The 16,317-nt window shown below is 48.7% G+C and overlaps 3 protein-coding genes across 3 annotated transcripts; 1 reads left to right on the top strand and 2 right to left on the bottom strand.

The window, feature by feature from the left end:
* Nucleotides 1-641: 641 nt before the first annotated feature.
* Nucleotides 642-3,961, top strand: FOBCDRAFT_297018 (mannose-ethanolamine phosphotransferase GPI13; the record flags this gene model as incomplete). The annotated part of the gene is made up of 1 exon (XM_031188671.3): nt 642-3,961. The coding sequence occupies one exon, from the start codon at nt 642-644 to the stop codon at nt 3,831-3,833; it is 3,192 nt and encodes a 1,063-aa protein (XP_031035936.2). The 3' UTR covers nt 3,834-3,961.
* Nucleotides 3,962-4,090: 129 nt separating this feature from the next.
* On the bottom strand, nt 4,091-4,987 carry FOBCDRAFT_242591 (uncharacterized protein; the record flags this gene model as incomplete). The annotated part of the gene is made up of 2 exons (XM_031188672.2): nt 4,091-4,476; nt 4,528-4,987. The coding sequence occupies 2 exons, from the start codon at nt 4,985-4,987 to the stop codon at nt 4,091-4,093; spliced, it is 846 nt and encodes a 281-aa protein (XP_031035937.1).
* Nucleotides 4,988-5,505: 518 nt separating this feature from the next.
* Nucleotides 5,506-7,696, bottom strand: FOBCDRAFT_321942 (S-adenosyl-L-methionine-dependent methyltransferase). Its single transcript, XM_031188673.3, has 3 exons — nt 7,435-7,696; nt 6,873-7,359; nt 5,506-6,822 (listed from the first exon to the last, which is right to left on the bottom strand). Exons 1-3 carry the CDS (start codon nt 7,543-7,545, stop codon nt 5,855-5,857), a joined length of 1,566 nt encoding a protein of 521 aa, XP_031035938.1. The 5' UTR covers nt 7,546-7,696; the 3' UTR covers nt 5,506-5,854.
* Between the last annotated feature and the right edge of the window lie 8,621 nt (nt 7,697-16,317).

Here is a 16,317-nt window from a genome sequence, read left to right as displayed (position 1 = left end):
ATCCTAGCATGGGCGGCGTTCTGGAGGGAGATTTGTGAATTTAGTAACGTCACGTCACGTCGATTTCGATGTTTGCAGATAGACTTGGAGGACGATACTGATGCCAATGAACGAATTGATTGGCTTGAGAATGATAACTTGATATATGGCAACTTTCTTATTACTAGAGTTTGAAGGGATCCACAAAGGATTGACGATAATGAATTCAGAATTGCGCTTCTCTCATACAGTTAAAGTGTGTATCTTGATGAACTTGGTGTGATGTGTATTTACTGTGAAGCCATTGTATTTAAGTGTCATACTTGGACCGACCGTAAAGAACCTGTTATGATTGGCTTACACTGAGCTTGGTGTTGAAGCTCCTGTCCCTCGTCAGTATCCAATTCTAATGACTCCACTCTCCTCCATTAGAGCTCCACTGAACAATCCACCAGGGTCGACAGCTCTTCTGCTAAACATTCAAGTCCCTCACAGCAGAGACCACTATCGTCATTTAATCTTTTCTTCTTTCCTTTTTCCTTCTTCTTTTTTTGTTTAATCAATCTTGCGCCGTTCTGGCATCTCAATGGCCCTGAACCTGGCCTCAATTCCTCCTCTTCGATAGCGATTACGTTCCCTAACTCCAACTACGAACACTCAAGATGCCACAAAAGCCAAAGGCTAAGCCCAAGGCTCAGCAGCAGCCTCCCCAAACTGAACATCAAAAGATTGCGGAACAATGGGCTAAAGCTGAAAGAGCTCGTGCTGAACAAGCTGCTAATGCAAAATTCGGACTCCCTCCCGCCGAAGAGACCGTAGAGGTTCTGGAGCGACGACGCGAGGCGCTCGACAAGAGACGGCAGAAGACATATGAGAAGCGCTGGCGGTGGACTGCTGCCTTTTGGGTCGTCTTGCTAGCTATCCACGCGCTCGGCATCTGGCTCTTTACAAGCGGTTTCTTGCTGACACGGCTAGTGCTGGAGGACAAGTCGAACTGCACACTGCCTCCAATTGAGAACACCAAGGGCTCATTGAATGTCGATCGCGGTTGCTGGCACCCTAAATCGTTCGACAGAGCTGTTGTCGTTCTAATTGACGCGCTTCGATACGACTTTACTGTTCCCGAAGATCCGGCGCAAGCTCAGCACTTCCACAATGCTTTCCCCTACCTCTACGAGACAGCTGTCAAGTCGCCCCAGAATGCCTTCCTTCGCCCTTTTATCGCTGATCCTCCGACCGCGACGATGCAGAGACTCAAGGGTCTCACGACGGGAACATTGCCTACTTTTGTTGATGTTGGAAGCAACTTTGCTGGCGCGGCTATCGAGGAGGACAACTTGTTGATGCAGCTGAAGGACGCTGGCAAGAAGATTGCTCACCTTGGCGACGATACATGGTGGTCTCTCTTCCCTGGTTACTTCGAGCCTAATATTAGCAAGGCCTATGACAGCTTCAACGTCTGGGATCTTCACACTGTTGATAATGGCGTTATTGACAACATCTTCCCGTTATTGAACAAGGAGCGAAAGGGCGAATGGGATCTCCTTATTGGACATTGTCTTGGTGTTGATCATGCTGGCCACCGATACGGACCTGATCACCCTGCCATGGGAGCCAAGCTTCGCCAGATGGACGAGTTTATCCGCAAGCTTGTCGACAGCGTTGATGACAAGACACTTCTTGTTGTTATGGGAGATCACGGTATGGACAGCAAGGGTGATCACGGTGGTGAGAGCGACGACGAAGTTGAGGCTGCTCTCTGGATGTACTCAAAGAAGCCCTTCTTCGGCAGAACCTCTTCCGACTTTGCTGTTCCTCCCCCTAACGCCAAGGTTCGACCGGTGAACCAGATTGATCTTGTTCCTACCCTCGCGCTGCTTCTTGGTATTCCTATTCCCTTCAATAACCTGGGAGGACCAATTGAGGAGGCGTTTGCTGGTACTAAGGGCAACGACTGGCGTAACCTCAACGCTGTTTCGCGTGTTGCTGCAGCTGGGATTGAGAGATACCAGGCATCTTACCACGAGGCTCGAGGCCTGACTCAGGGCGAAGGAGCCGAGTCTCCCGCTGCTCTTTGGGAGGCTGCTCGCGCCATTGCCAAGAATGATCGCGATGCTTACGTTGCCTTCACCAAGTTCCAGGACACTACTCTGTCTGTCTGCAAAGACCTCTGGGCACGTTTCGATGTTTCTCGTATGATCATGGGTATTGTTGTCTTTGGCGTTGGTCTCGTCTTGCTCTTGATGTACTCTTCTCGAGAGGAGGAAGATGAGTACGTTATTATGAATGACGCCGAGCTTGACTATGCCGAGAAGAAGTTGGAACTCATGGCTTTCAAGGAGAACGAGCCTGAGACCGCGGAAGTCTTGCACAAGCAGATTCTCAAGGGCCTTTGGGACCCCAAGATTCTCTTCACTGTCTCTGTTCTTACGGGTGTAGGCCTGTATCGCCAGCAGCCTATCGAGGGTCTTGCTGCTCTCGTTGCAGTGCTCTTCATGGCAGGTCTCAGCTCTTCCCTGCATGATGCAGGTAGGACTATTCTCAATGTCTTCCCTTCGACTTTCTGGGGTTGGTTGGCTGTAATCTTCACTGTTAGTCAATCGATTGGATTTGCTTCCAACTCCTACACTATCTGGGAAGATTCGATCCTTCTCTTCTTTATTACCACTTTTGGTGTGGCCAGTGCCGTCTCTGCATTCCGCATTGAGGCTCGACGGGAGAGATATCTGGGCATTTACCACTCTGTTGCCTTCATCATTCTTGGCCGTCTCGCCTCGTATTCCAAGCTTTGTCGCGAGGAGCAGATGCCCTACTGCACTTCTACGTACTACGCCTCTTCGGCCTCTTCAACCTCTGCAATTTGGCAGCTTGCCATTCCTTTTGCTGTATGCCTTATTCTTCCAGCTATTATCAAATCGTTCCTCGTCACAAGCAGGTCGTATGAGGGTCTTGCCCCAACTTGGATTGGCTATGTCATCCGTGGAGGCTTGTTTTTGTCTGCCTTGTACTGGGTTATCGATGCCGCTGACAATGGCGGCTGGCTCGAGGGACGTCTCGCCGAAGGAACCCCCAAGACCATCGGAGTTTATCTAGCCCAGATTGTCCTCGCTCTCGCCTTCATTGCCGGAAGCACTGCTTTTGTTTGGGCGCCTCCCTGCGTCTCCCTCCTTCAATCTGCTGGAGCTGGCGGTCGACCTGTTGTTACTATTATTGGATATGGTAACGCTATTGGTGCTCGCTACTTGTTGCTCCCGCTTAACCTTCTTTTGGGATGCTTCCTCCTTTCGAAGCCCATGGGCGGTGGTGCCCTTGCTCTTATGTTCTGGCAGATTCTTACCCTGGCTGAGCTTTTGGATCTCAACGAGCTCAAGACCAGCCCAATCGGGCCCATCATGCTTGCTGTACTTGGAAACTTCTACTATTTCAAGACTGGCCACCAGGCTGTATTGTCCAGCATTCAGTGGGACAGCGCTTTTATCCCTCTCTTTAGCATCCGCTACCCTTGGACCCCCATCGTGGTTATTCTTAACAGCTTTGCGGGCCAGATCATCGCTGCTGCGTCTGTACCACTACTCGCTCTGTGGAAGGTCGGTCCCAAGCAGAAGGGAGTTTTAGAGACAGCCACCCGCGGCATTGGCGTCTTCATCATCTACTATGCCGTTGAAGCCCTGGCTACTATGAGCTGGGCTGGCTGGCTGCGTCGTCACCTGATGCTCTACCGTGTTTTCAGCCCTCGCTTCATGCTTGCGAGCACTGTCCTACTCGTTCTTGATCTGGTGACTATTCTCGTCACTCTGACTGGCCTGCGTAGTAACACCTTGTCCCTTGGCGAGGTGTTCGGATGGGCCGATTAGATGTATTGATGGGTAGAAACGTGTATGATGTGTGTACAGATAAGGGGTTCTGTCGCATTTTAGGCAGAATAACTCTTGTGTTATCTATCAATAGGAAAGGAACGAAAATCAGGATAATGGAGGATAGAGCGGTGTCATCCAGGGCGTTTAGTCCATGTCAGTCTTTCGGTTAGACAATCATATTGTAGCATGTCGGCATTTTCTTGTGTCCAGTCATATCATCTATGGCAAATCAAAATATCATATCAAATTCGTCGTTATTTGCTGGCAACATCCGCTGTTCCCTTAACAGCCATTCCTCCTTCTGGCCCCTCAATCCAAACATCCCATCGTCCTTCAGCGCCGTCTTCTTTCGACACCTTGCGGATATTGATGCTCATGCGCTCATTGACGTACAAAGGCGCGTAGTTCCTGTAGCTGAACCTGTGGACGGCTACACCAGCACCGATTTGATCGTTGAGGACGCGAAGCATCAGAGCAAGAGTGAACGGGCCATGGACCAGAAGTGCTCGATGACCGTCAACTTCTCGCGCGAACTGAGGATCGAAGTGAATAGAATGGGCGTTGAATGAGAGCGCTGAGAAGTGGAATAGGTGTATTGGTGAAGGTGTGAGCGAGATTGAGTAACTTGGTGGTTGAGGGTCTGAGATTGGTGTCAGTAATGATGATCCTGGAGCTTGGTATGAAACCTTACACTTGAGCAAACGTGAAGGTGATGAGGCAGACCCTTCTTCGTCCCTCATAAATACCAACGTCCTCCTCTCTTCGATATCCCACTCTGTTCTCCCCTCAATCTCGTGACCAGTTCCATATTTCCTCCACACATCAACAAACACCTTCTCCTCGCCCTCTTTGCCTCTCAAGGTAACATCCTCAATCTTTTCCTTGCAGATCGCCGGTCTCGCGTCGAGTTTCATCTCATCTCCTCTGAAGATAACCTCACCGCCTGCCCATACACGCCGCGTATAAGGCGGACCAGGTGAATGATCAGGATCTGCGCCATCAGGAATGAGACGCGAGGGGGGCAATTGGATGGGGAAGTAGACAAGATGATGGCCTTGAGGAAGGGCGCAAGGAGGCGATGATATTTTTGACTCCGTGGGCAAAGGATATAGAAGGTCGTTAATTGTGGTTGTGAGGAGATGAGAGGGCATTGGAGTCAAATAGTCTGCTATTATCTTTGGTGGGTGGGCTTTGAGTGATGAGATTATAGATGAGGATGAATTTGTGGTATGGGCTCTATGAAAGATAGGACCGCACTGGCGGTTGAGTATAGATAATGGCCTCATGATGAGGTCTCTTGATATTGAATTGTATGGAGGCCCTGAGTTCAATACAATGTTGGTTGCTGATGGTTGCAATTAGTTGCCGAGTCAGAGTATTACAGTGGGAAAGCCTCGGCTTAAAGATCATCAACCAAAATTATGAAAATTGGATGAAAATCAACGACATATACATGTTCTGTCTAGCACAACAGTAGCTAAAATAGGGAATGAGTTGAAACAAACTCGTAAAGATTAAAGTGCTTTAAGTCTTATTCCATGGTCATACATGGTTTGAAAAAAGTCACAGCAAATCACGGGTTTCGGGCCTCGGATGTCATGATAAGCCGATGATAGTTATGATACATCTCAACGATGGTAACAAGTGAAGAAATAACGAGGCGACCGAGTCAATACGAACAAACTTTTCAATTCATCCCTTATATAGCATCTGTGTAGATACTCATCCATGCCCATTCCGTTTGTTTTATGCTGCCGTTACACATCTATCATCTATCATGAAACACATGAAGCTTGCCCTTTGCGACTGGACCAGCCTCAACCGACTCTATCGGCCAAGGGGGCGCATTCCGGGTTAAATATGCAGATAGATCCAGTTCCCGTTTCCTGAGCTGACCGTCACATAAGTAACTGAAGACTCAAAGCTGGCCTCTTGTCATAAGACATCCCATTAAATTCTTGCCGCGTCTGGCACGGCTCAAGATTTGACCAGTCACTGTCAACCTCTCAATTATACCTTTACAGGTACTCGGAGGGAGTCTTAACGTTGTTTCTGGAAGCCCACGACTGGAGATCAGCGCGGCAGTTGTCAAGAGCTCCGGTGATGGCGAACTGGGTCTCAATACCCTCAACTCGGTGGGTGGAGTTGATGTTCTTGACCAGGGTGATCTGGAAGCAAGTGGCACTGCCCTGGCGAGAGATGATGGTGGAGTAGGCAAGGAAGTACTCCCAGATACGGAACCATCGCTTGCCGTACTTGGCCTCAACCTTGTCGCGGTTGGACATCCAGTTACGGTACCACCTCCAGAGGGTAGCAGAGTAGTGAACACCGATGGTATCGATGTGCTTGATCTCGAAGCCGGTACCCTCCAGCTTGTCGACAACCCAGCCGAGAGGAGTAGAAGCGTCAGCACCAGGGAAAATGTACTTGTTCATGAAAAGACCCCAGGTGAAATCCTCGTATTGCCAAGCCTTACGGAGACCAGCGTACTGTAGAAAGAAGACACCATCATCGTCAAGCATGTCGTGAACCTGCTTCAAGAAGCTACCGAAGTGGCGGATACCAACGTGCTCAGACATCTCAAGACTGGTGATCTTCTTGTAGCCACCCTCAGGAACGGGAATATCACGGTAATCCATGCAGAGAATCTTGCTCTGCTCCTCGGGGATGCCGGCCTTGCGCATGCTGCTGTTACCCCAAGCGGTCTGGTTGCGGCCAAGAGTGACACCGGTGACATGGGCGCCATACTGCTCACTAGCAAAGCGAGCAAGAGTACCCCAACCACAGCCAATATCAAGCATAGAGTCACCCTTGTTGAGGCCAATCTTCTCGCAAACGACAGTAAGCTTGTTGTCCTGGAGCTCCTCAAGAGTCTCCTCGCGGTTGATGTCGGAGATGATACCAGAAGTGTAGATCATGCGGGGGCCAAGGAACCAGCCGTAGAAGTCATCACCACGGTCGTAGTGGTCACGGACCTGCTCCTCGTCTGTAATACGTTAGTTTATCTTTACATTGATCATCAATTGAAGCACATACCCTGAGAACGAGTGTGCATGATGACCTCAGGGATCATGCCAAAGAGGAAGAACTTGATGAGGCCAATGGTGAAGCGGAAGCTGGCCCAGTCATGGCGGTACTCCATAACCTCGAGGCAGTCACCCTTGAAGTCAACATCACCATCAAAGTACATCTCGTGGAAGGTCTCCATGGGGATCTTGTTGTGGCCACGGTACTTGAGGCGGTCGGCCTCCTTCTTGAACTCGAGGTAGTGCTCAACACCACGGTTAGGAAGGCGAACCTTCTCATTCTTGCGAGGGCTGATGGAGGAGATTACAAGCCACCAAGCGGCGAGCAGGGGAAGATCGACGATGAGGGCGAAGAAGAGGGTGGTCTTGAGTCCACCGCCAACCTTTCGGCTGAGGAACCAAGGGACAAGGATCAAGATGGAGATGAGGACATAGTTGTTGAAGGTATCGGCACCAGAGCCATCGGCAGGGAGAGGAGCATTCTTGATGGCAGGATACTATAGTGTGAATATTAGCATTGATTCCCTGGTATCAAAGAGGACAACGCAACAATCATGAGCGTCAAAACTTACCCTGGTAGTAGGAACACCGACATCCTCAAGCTTATCAAAGTCAGGCTTGGGATAAGCAGGAGTTTTAACAAACTCGAAGTCAGCGCCGGTGACGCCTGATTTCTCTGCCATTGTGACGACAGATCCCAATGGCTACCAAAAGCTTTGAGATGATATGATGAAAGGGAAGAGGGAGAAAGTCGCTGAGGCGGGTTTATTTTTTTAAGAGGGCGACTGGATGGAGGTTTCGTGGGGCAGAACCCAAAAAGGGAGGGAGCTTTGGCCTGGGTTTGGGGAGGGGCGGTGTGAAAAAGAAAGGGCCCAGATGAACTCCCCAGTATATGATTGGGTGGCTGGGTCACCCAAACCCCGTAGATTCAGAAAGATTAGCGTCAGGTCGGTAGTTTTAAGGTGTTCTTTTCAGCGGTGATAGGGGTAAGATAGTATTGGGATTCAATCCAATGTCTCGGGGAGGGACGGGACAGTCCAGATCATTAATTGTCCATTAATGACTTGATTAAGTAGATAGATAAACACGACGAACTGATGCAATATGAGCAGCCTCTCTCTCAAATTGAGCCTCTTTCTCCTGAGCTTAATCCCAGCCACAAAACGCAGGTACAGTTACAGTCCAGCCAGTCATTCCCTCACCACTTGTCGATCAAACCCCCCACCAAGCTCGTTCCAATTCCAATCCAATACCAGCCCAATCTAATATCTCTGAGGTCGATATCAGCCTCCGGATTTACATGTCCTTTCTCTCGTACTCGGCTTTACCAGATACGAATCCAGTGCATGGTTCTTTCAGGGGTTCGTAGGTCTTATGCACGACACCTCTCAAGTTTGATCGCTGGCCCCTCTTTTTAGCAACTGAGGATACGTGGCCCTTCAGGACTCTGATTCTGACGGCTTTCGAGGCCACTTTTCAAGCTACCACTAGCAGAGTAGTCTTCTGAACCCTGTTGCTCTATTACGGTTTACTCTCCGGCCACAATCAAGTTATTGATAATCCAGCACAAGGATCAACAAATAAAATAAAAACCAATCTAATTTAGCTGCCTGTTTGCTTGTTTCAGCTTAATCGAGCCTGACGGGTTTTCGTTGTTTCGCTGGGACACAAACTCGTCCCCTCGATGCCCGCGTCCGCGGGCCCCGACCCATCTCAACGCCAAAGCTATTCGCGGGGTAGAGAGACGCCTGTTCATGAAATAACTGACAGAGGCTCCATAAGAGTATCACAGTGAATCATCAGTAGCCTCGCATAATCTGAATTGGGTTAATATTTCAAATTTACTTTGTTCTTGCGCTGAAGTTACTTCACTCCCAAAGATTCAAATCTTGCCATTAAGACTTGGTCAAGATTCAAGAAAGCTATGTCAGGGGAGATTATTGCTGGGCAAGATTCCAGCCAGCCAGAAGTAGCAGTTTAACCTTTGTCTTGATGATTCATCTGACAATAGACTCTGCCCTTCAGCTCTCGGGTCCCATGCCATGGAGTGGAGTGAGAATATTCGCTGCTCAAGTCTTCATACTAAGTACCTATCCATGTGCTCATTTATGCTGCCCTGTAAGAACAACCCTCGAAGGGCACCTCTGGTTTTGACTATCAAGAATTCAGTTTCAAGGATGCATCATTTTCGCAATATCCCCGCCATGGAGAGCCTGAAGCAATTCTCCAAGTGTTTCATATGCTTACTGGTTTAGTGTCAGGGACACTGAATAATGTCTTGCCAAGCTTCGGCCAAGCTTACATAAAACTTCCAGGGTCCAGCAAGGATTACCAGGCTTATAAGCTTTTTCGACATGGTCCAGATATGAAGCAATGCAGCTGTCCGTTCCAAAGAAATGGCATATGGGGCATTGCTTAACCTCGACCCTCAGGCTGTCTTCCCTATCAAGCCCTGCTATAATGAATCATTTGATTTCGGTCTCATGACTTCATGGCTGCTGCGGTTCAGGATCCAGCCTGCATTTATTATACCTTAATGACCTATAACTGAGGGTAAGTAGGTGGTGGCGCATATCAGCCGACATTATGCAGCTCAGTTCCTTCGCCATGGTGTTTCTTTTTATGCTTGCGTAGCATTCGGATCAGGCCACTCGGATAATGACCTCGGATGTATGTTGGTCTGTCGTTGACGAGTTGACTTGTCGTTTGAAAGTTACGCGACAGGTAGGAAAGTTGTGCGCCACGTTTTTGGACAGCATGTTTCTCCTGTTATTCCCCTTGGACTTCCAATGTTGTTTCCATACAAAAACCGACGTTCTTCGCGTTCTGTCTGGTCGTCAACCGGCGTGTTGGTGCAAGTTGATGAATGTCTCGCATGTTTCAGACGTCTCCATATCGGTTGCTTGGGACTCTGGGAGTTACATTTCAACACAGGTTCGGACCCAACGACAGAAAGACGAGAGTTTTCCGGGTTATGAGCGACGTATACTTGAGACTCGTAGCGTTGAAATGGGGTGCAATCCTGCAGAACAGCCATGTTTGGCCAGGCGCAGATAATGGATTGTCTGTTGGTTGTTCGAACTTCGTTATAAGAATTGAGTTTGTCGAGTGGGGGCTGTCAATAAACAGGTGATTGTGGTTTCGAGAACCATGTCACATATTCAAGGGTCCTATAAGTCAGCTTGTCAGTTCACTTTCATCATATTGATAGATCACCTCAGAATTTGCTGTGCCGCTGCCTGAAGGAGGGGGAGCATGTGTATCAGAGGTCTGTTTGCTTGCGGTATTTGATAAAGACTGATAACAACTGGTATTCTTTAAAAGCCCTCGCCAAGTTTGGTCAGTGTGGGATAGAAAGGCCACTCGAACTTTGCTTTGAGGATGGTCGAATGATGAGGGCATTGAATGCCTCAAGAAATGTTTGTCAAGGGTCACCTGAGATGTCAGATGTGAGGGGCACCCGAATTCTCGGGTCTGGATGATGTCAATGCCACACTTGACTCGTTTGAGTGAATTGCCTGTCACATTGCTGACTCAAATTCAAAAGCAAGATGCATTGTCAAGGCTGGATATACCCTACCAACTTGACTTACGTACCTAGTAGTTTGGGGATCAGGAGCAAACAAGAACTATTGCTCCTTGTATCTGTCTTGATTTCTGACCCCAATGTCCTTCATAATCAATATTCAAATGCGAATCCTCCGCCACCAACGGTTGAGTATTTCCCCACTATCCAAGGCCAGAGATTCAGGGTCAGGGCATTAGGGAAGTACCGTTATGTTTGTGTAACCTCATCTGGCTTAGGCGCCGTATCTCTCATCCCGGGAAAGAGTGAAAAGAAAACACCATCGAAACCTGTTACAGTCACTGGCACTAGGTAGTTTCGCCAAGGAACTTTCAAAGGTCCCATCTCAGTTGAGGGTCCTTCTGCGATTAAGTTTGATATTAGCTTGCACGGGAGCTCTTTTAGCTGCCGCCTGAAGTTGCAGTCTCATCCGCACCTGCAATGCCAGCACAGCACAGCACAGACTTTGATGGAAGGTACCCGGCCGCGGCAAGTATGGATTTGGAAGGCACTCCATGGACCAGCCAATCTTGTTTCCCAAACAGACATAATGATGACCTCAATCACGGCGCTTGCCTTGATAGCCGCACAAGTATAGTTACATAGCACGTGCACAAGCGCGTTTAGTTGTTGGTTCTAGCAACCTCATTTCAACTTCACCTCACGAACCAACACAACAAAAATTATGCTGTTTCAAGATGACATCGCATTACATCCGAACGAGCCCACCACTGCTTCGAGAATTCGATGTTTTTCATACGTATATGGCTTCAGTTGTGTACTATTCAATGATGGATTTCCTACCATGGTATCAGGGGCTTCGCTCAGCTCTTGTTGGACATTGCAAACATTGGTTCTACATCAGCATTGACGACAATATGAGATTTGATTCTCGTTCTATTTACCTGATCATGCCGTGGGTCAAGCATTCCGATCCACATATTAAATCTAACATGACGCGTCTCATCGGCCGATTTCTGGTCCTTGGATTAGCATGCTAATAACCACCTCAACTGATCCTTCACATACTTCAAACGAGACCAATGGGCCGTGGACAACAAGGCTTCCAGTCATCAAACTCCCTTGTGCACACTGCAAACTTAGTATAAATTCGGAAAGTATAACTGATAGCTCACTGCAGGTTGGTTGACAATCCTTCCCTTTACATTGTTACCAGGCATGCTTGCGACCTAGCCTTTATGGATCATATCCATACACACCACCCTACCAACGATTGAAGTCTCAAGATCACAGTTTACTATCAAAATGCACAACATGGGCAGTATCTGTACTAGTTTGCGAGTCCAGAATCATACCCACGCACCACGGCCACCTCAAACCGGCGTGCGCCATTGAGCCAATTATAGCGCCGGTGACTGCTTGGCTCTTTTACGCTGAACATTGAGATTAGACATCTCGCTTAACGAATGGCGCTTCAGCTTGCCATGGCTGATATGCAAGTCGGTTTCAAGATAAGAAGCCACAGTGCAAGCATCAGGTCGATAATATCTCAATTGAGTTCTATCAGGCGACAAGGTGGTCTAGCAGCTTACATCTTCCATGGCCAAATAACCGGAACAAATGATGGGAGAAAGGAAGGTGTCCATGAGGTACTCGCCACAACATTTGTTGCTTCTTCCGCCTTGTTGGACCTTTCAAGTCCCTCTTTAGAAGTCCAGATCCTCCTTCTCATAAACCGGTTATTTGGGCGTCAATTGGATATCACGGCAGAGTATTTCGAATAGTTCAAGTGCCGAGGCCATAGTTCACTTTGATGTGTGGACAAATGTCTCAGTTTCTTCCCCCATCTGAGACAGCTTGCACAGAACATCTGGTTTGGGTAGGTTCTGGCAGATGGTTGCATGTTAGCCTCACATCGGCGAATCAGATCACATTCATGGAACCCGGCCGATGATAGCCAACGCTAGGGTAAGCATGCAAGACCATGACAGGTTTAGCCTATATGATCACAGGCGAGCTATTTGATTGTTGGTAGAACACGACAAAGTTATCTTCGATCTCCAACGTTGGTCAATGTCCTTACATCTTAGCCATCAGAAACCCAGTCTGTTTTCCAGTGGAAAGCTTGGACCTCAGTGCACGTATGAGCCGGCCTAAGACATGACGGCCTATAACTGGTGGCTTGGAATGCTCAATACGCTGAGCAGCATTTGGCTATGACAAGACCCTGTCTCATGTACCAGCTAGTCACTCCAGTGTGCTTCCATTATCCCTCTCACGGCCACTCATGCATGTTCAGAGGCAGCCTGAATATCACCCATGGCCATACCATGGCCAGCCCGTTGCCGCCGGCAAAAAGCCATGTTAGTTGTCACATATTCTCCACTGTAAGACTGCCAGGAGTCTTAGGTGGTCCTCGTCACCACCAGGGCTGAGGTATTAGGACTGTGGTCCAATGTGCACCCATCAGTTGCATCGTCGAAAATGGCTTACTGTCACACGCATCTCTTCGCCATCACGACACCATGGAAGCTCACTATGTGTGTTACACAAACATACAGGGATGGTGACAAACAGAGGGCGGATCGATCTTTGTGGACCAATGCAGCCAGAATGGACGCTTTGAGTCTGGACGACAAGGCTGCTTGGTTTTCCGATCCCTTAGATATGTTTATCGATGTGATGCTCAGACATCCCCTGCTCTAGGATCATGGCTTGGCATAAGGTTCAGGAAGAAGACCCTGACGGCCCAGGTCCAGGTCCAAGTCCAAGAACGGCCCAGGCGGCGGCACAAACACAGCGGATACGCAGCGCCGCGGGCCATTAAAAATTCAGTCGATAGGCCGTACAAGATCCGACTAGTCACGACGAGTATGGCCGACTCTTGTCTTGTGTGCCGTTCCCCTCATAGCCCGGCCCCCACACAAACACACGCACAAGACAACAACGGGCACGGAGCATCCAATAGCGTACGTAACTCATCAGATCTCAGTTTCTGAAGGTCTAACGCTGGTTTCTGCACCACACATACACTGTCAGTCGCATTGACGAAATGCAGACGGGACGGGAGACTCCTGGGTGATCAACTTTCTCTGTGGATTACGCTGCGGGGAAATGGCCGCAATTACTGACAAGTCGAGCTACAAGATGCTTCATGTTGGCCCATACTTCTGCACTGCAACCCATACAAGCGTGGGCAGGGAGCTACATGCACAGGTTGATAGCACAGCATAGCACAATACGATACGGTACACTGAATGCAAGGAAAATCCGCCATTAGTTACATGCCAAGCCCTTCTTCGGTCTCTTGCGCTGTCTCGTCAACTGGGCCCTCCCGCAGTAGTCACGGACAAAATTATAGATAAGTACTAAGTCGCTTGTGAGGCCTTGGAAGAACAGATGGTGGTGTTACTGGCCGCACCACCCCAGCAAAGCTCAACATGAGGTACTGTAGAACGGTTACGGAGTACGGCACATGGAAGAAAACAGGCAGTTGGCCAGAGACCGGCAGTAAGATACTGTAACCTCAGTTGGCCATACAGAACACCCCTGCGTGGTTTATGCAGAATCCAGCTCTTGTTGGTACCACCACTGCTGATCCTGTAGTTCTGACCCATTGCCGAGTGGCGTTGATGCAAGGTGGAATTCTAGAAACAAAGGAGATCAAGAAATGAAGTGAGACCTTCACCCACCATATTGGGATTGGTAGTGCCAAACGGAGGATTTCCACGGCCAACTGTAGACCGTACCTGGCAACAAGACAATGGTTAGTACCAATGGCTCAGAGCACAGATGCTAACCTCTCACCCGCCGCTTTGCTGCATGGAATTTGATACGCAAATGGGAACTGCATTGAGAGAAGAGAAATGAGGAAACCCGTCTGATGACGACGAAGGCAAGAGATCCAACTGAGGACCCTCAAGGTAGAGCTCAGATGACCATCCTGGAGCCAAACACCCCCGTCGTGGACGAGAACTAATGTTCATAAGAAGCCGGAGGTCCCGTCCCGCTCAATACTTGGAAGTGAGCATTGTTACTACAATCAAGTCACTCGTTTGTTCATCTCAGCCCTACAAAACTACAGCCTGTCCCCCTTTTTGAACATACCATTGAGGCCAGTATCATCTGCACGAGAGGCAAATCTTTTACTTTGGAGGCAAGTCTTGGACTGTTTCACCCTTTCCTGTCCCAATTGTTCGGGAAATTCGACCAACTATACCACCCAACTCTGTCATCTGGAGCAACTTATCATCTGCAGCCTCGCCAGCCACCGCAAGGCCAGATCAACATTCGTCCCAGATACAAAGCTAAATAAACCAGATCAACTCGTCCACAAACTCCAATGGATCATCTCGAGATATCTCGTCGAAATGGCGCTGCAATGCGACCAAACACCACCTCGAAAGTCGGCGCCAACTCGTCAGGACTTGTCGACCAAGCCCACCCAGTGTGCGATCACAATTCTGTTCACAATTGCGAAAACCTGAGTAAAGATGGAAGCGGTCTTTGCATTATGTGCAAGGGATCATCATGCGGTTGAAGAAACCCTTTGTCGACCTTGGCTGGCCATCGTGTAGATCCTCGGCGATGGTGAGCCATTCCTACACGACCCCAGGTCTTGTCTTAGCGCTCCGAATCGATCGATCAAGACAACCTTCAGAGGACATCTGGAGATAGGCTTGTAACCGACGCGATGGTTCGGATCATGCGGTATGGGAGACTGGTAGGGGTCTGCCTGCAGATACGCACACACACTCACGCAATCATGTAAGACATCCGTCTGTCTTGATGAAGAACCTAGCTAGACATGGCCGTGGTTCCCACGTGCTGGGGCGTAACGTTGGCAGGGTTCATTGGAGGATCGGAAAGCATAATGCGGGAGGGGTGAGGCTGGTGGATATGTAAGACAAGGCACAGACGTAGGTGGACTTGGGCCAGTGAGAAATTTCGACTTGACGACAGAGAGTGGGTGGAATTGGGGTACCGTTTTTTTTTTCTTCCAGCGAAGTCAGCATAGCAAGAGATAGTCTACGATTTACACGTCTACTATGGCGGCATCTACCTATCGACCCGTAATATGGCCGTGCTGTTTAGTATGTTTCTAAATTCGACTATGATTCCATAGTCTGATGGATATCTATTAGTTCATTGTGTAGCCGCCGTGACCAACCTTGATGCCACTACGCCCGTATTAAAGCCACTTAGGATCTCATTAAGCGCTGTCAATCGACCACTGAATATGATGCAAAGGTCCAATCCGCCTGTGCTAGTTGTAGAATCACGGGGCTAGAGAAGATAGCGAAATGGCACGCAACCTTCACAGAGACGGCCAAGAGACTAGATGCTCCATGAGGTGACAAGTGTGTTGTCTGAGTGGCTCTCCTATTCGTAGTTAAGAGAAAATTGTGATGATCGGTCATCAGTGACAGATACGATTCATGTCATACCCGTCAAGAAGTCATTCATAGCATCTGCAACTCGCTCCCTTGCCAAGCATGATGCTGCACTATGTAAGACCGAAAGCACGGAGATTCATGGATGAAGCAGGTTAATATCGGGTTCCGAAATAGACAATGTACACGACATGCATATTCTCAAAAGGACCATGGTGCTTACGCCGTATCTCATAGCCTGGAAGCACTCTAAAACTGAATAGTGAGATTATCCCCGTCCCATTCCCTCCCAGATCCAAACCGTCAATGTCGTGATTGGACTGAGAACGAGATACTGAGACTATTCCTGAGTCTAAGCCTCATAAAGTTTCTCTACTCTCCTGTATGAAAGTGGCTGAGCAAAAACAGGCGACGTTTGCGAGACGAGACTTGTTTGTTGCGACTTGAGAATATGATATGATCTGATCTGATCTGATGTTTTTACTGTTTCTCTGATCACCAAATAGTCTATTATGTCTATGTATCGCGTATGTGAC

The sequence above is a fragment of the Fusarium oxysporum genome, chromosome VIII, assembly GCF_013085055.1.
Source record: "Fusarium oxysporum Fo47 chromosome VIII, complete sequence".
NCBI classification, from domain to species: Eukaryota; Fungi; Ascomycota; class Sordariomycetes; order Hypocreales; family Nectriaceae; genus Fusarium; species Fusarium oxysporum.
Note: the sequence above shows the minus strand (reverse complement) of the source record. Positions and strands in the feature narration are given on the sequence as shown.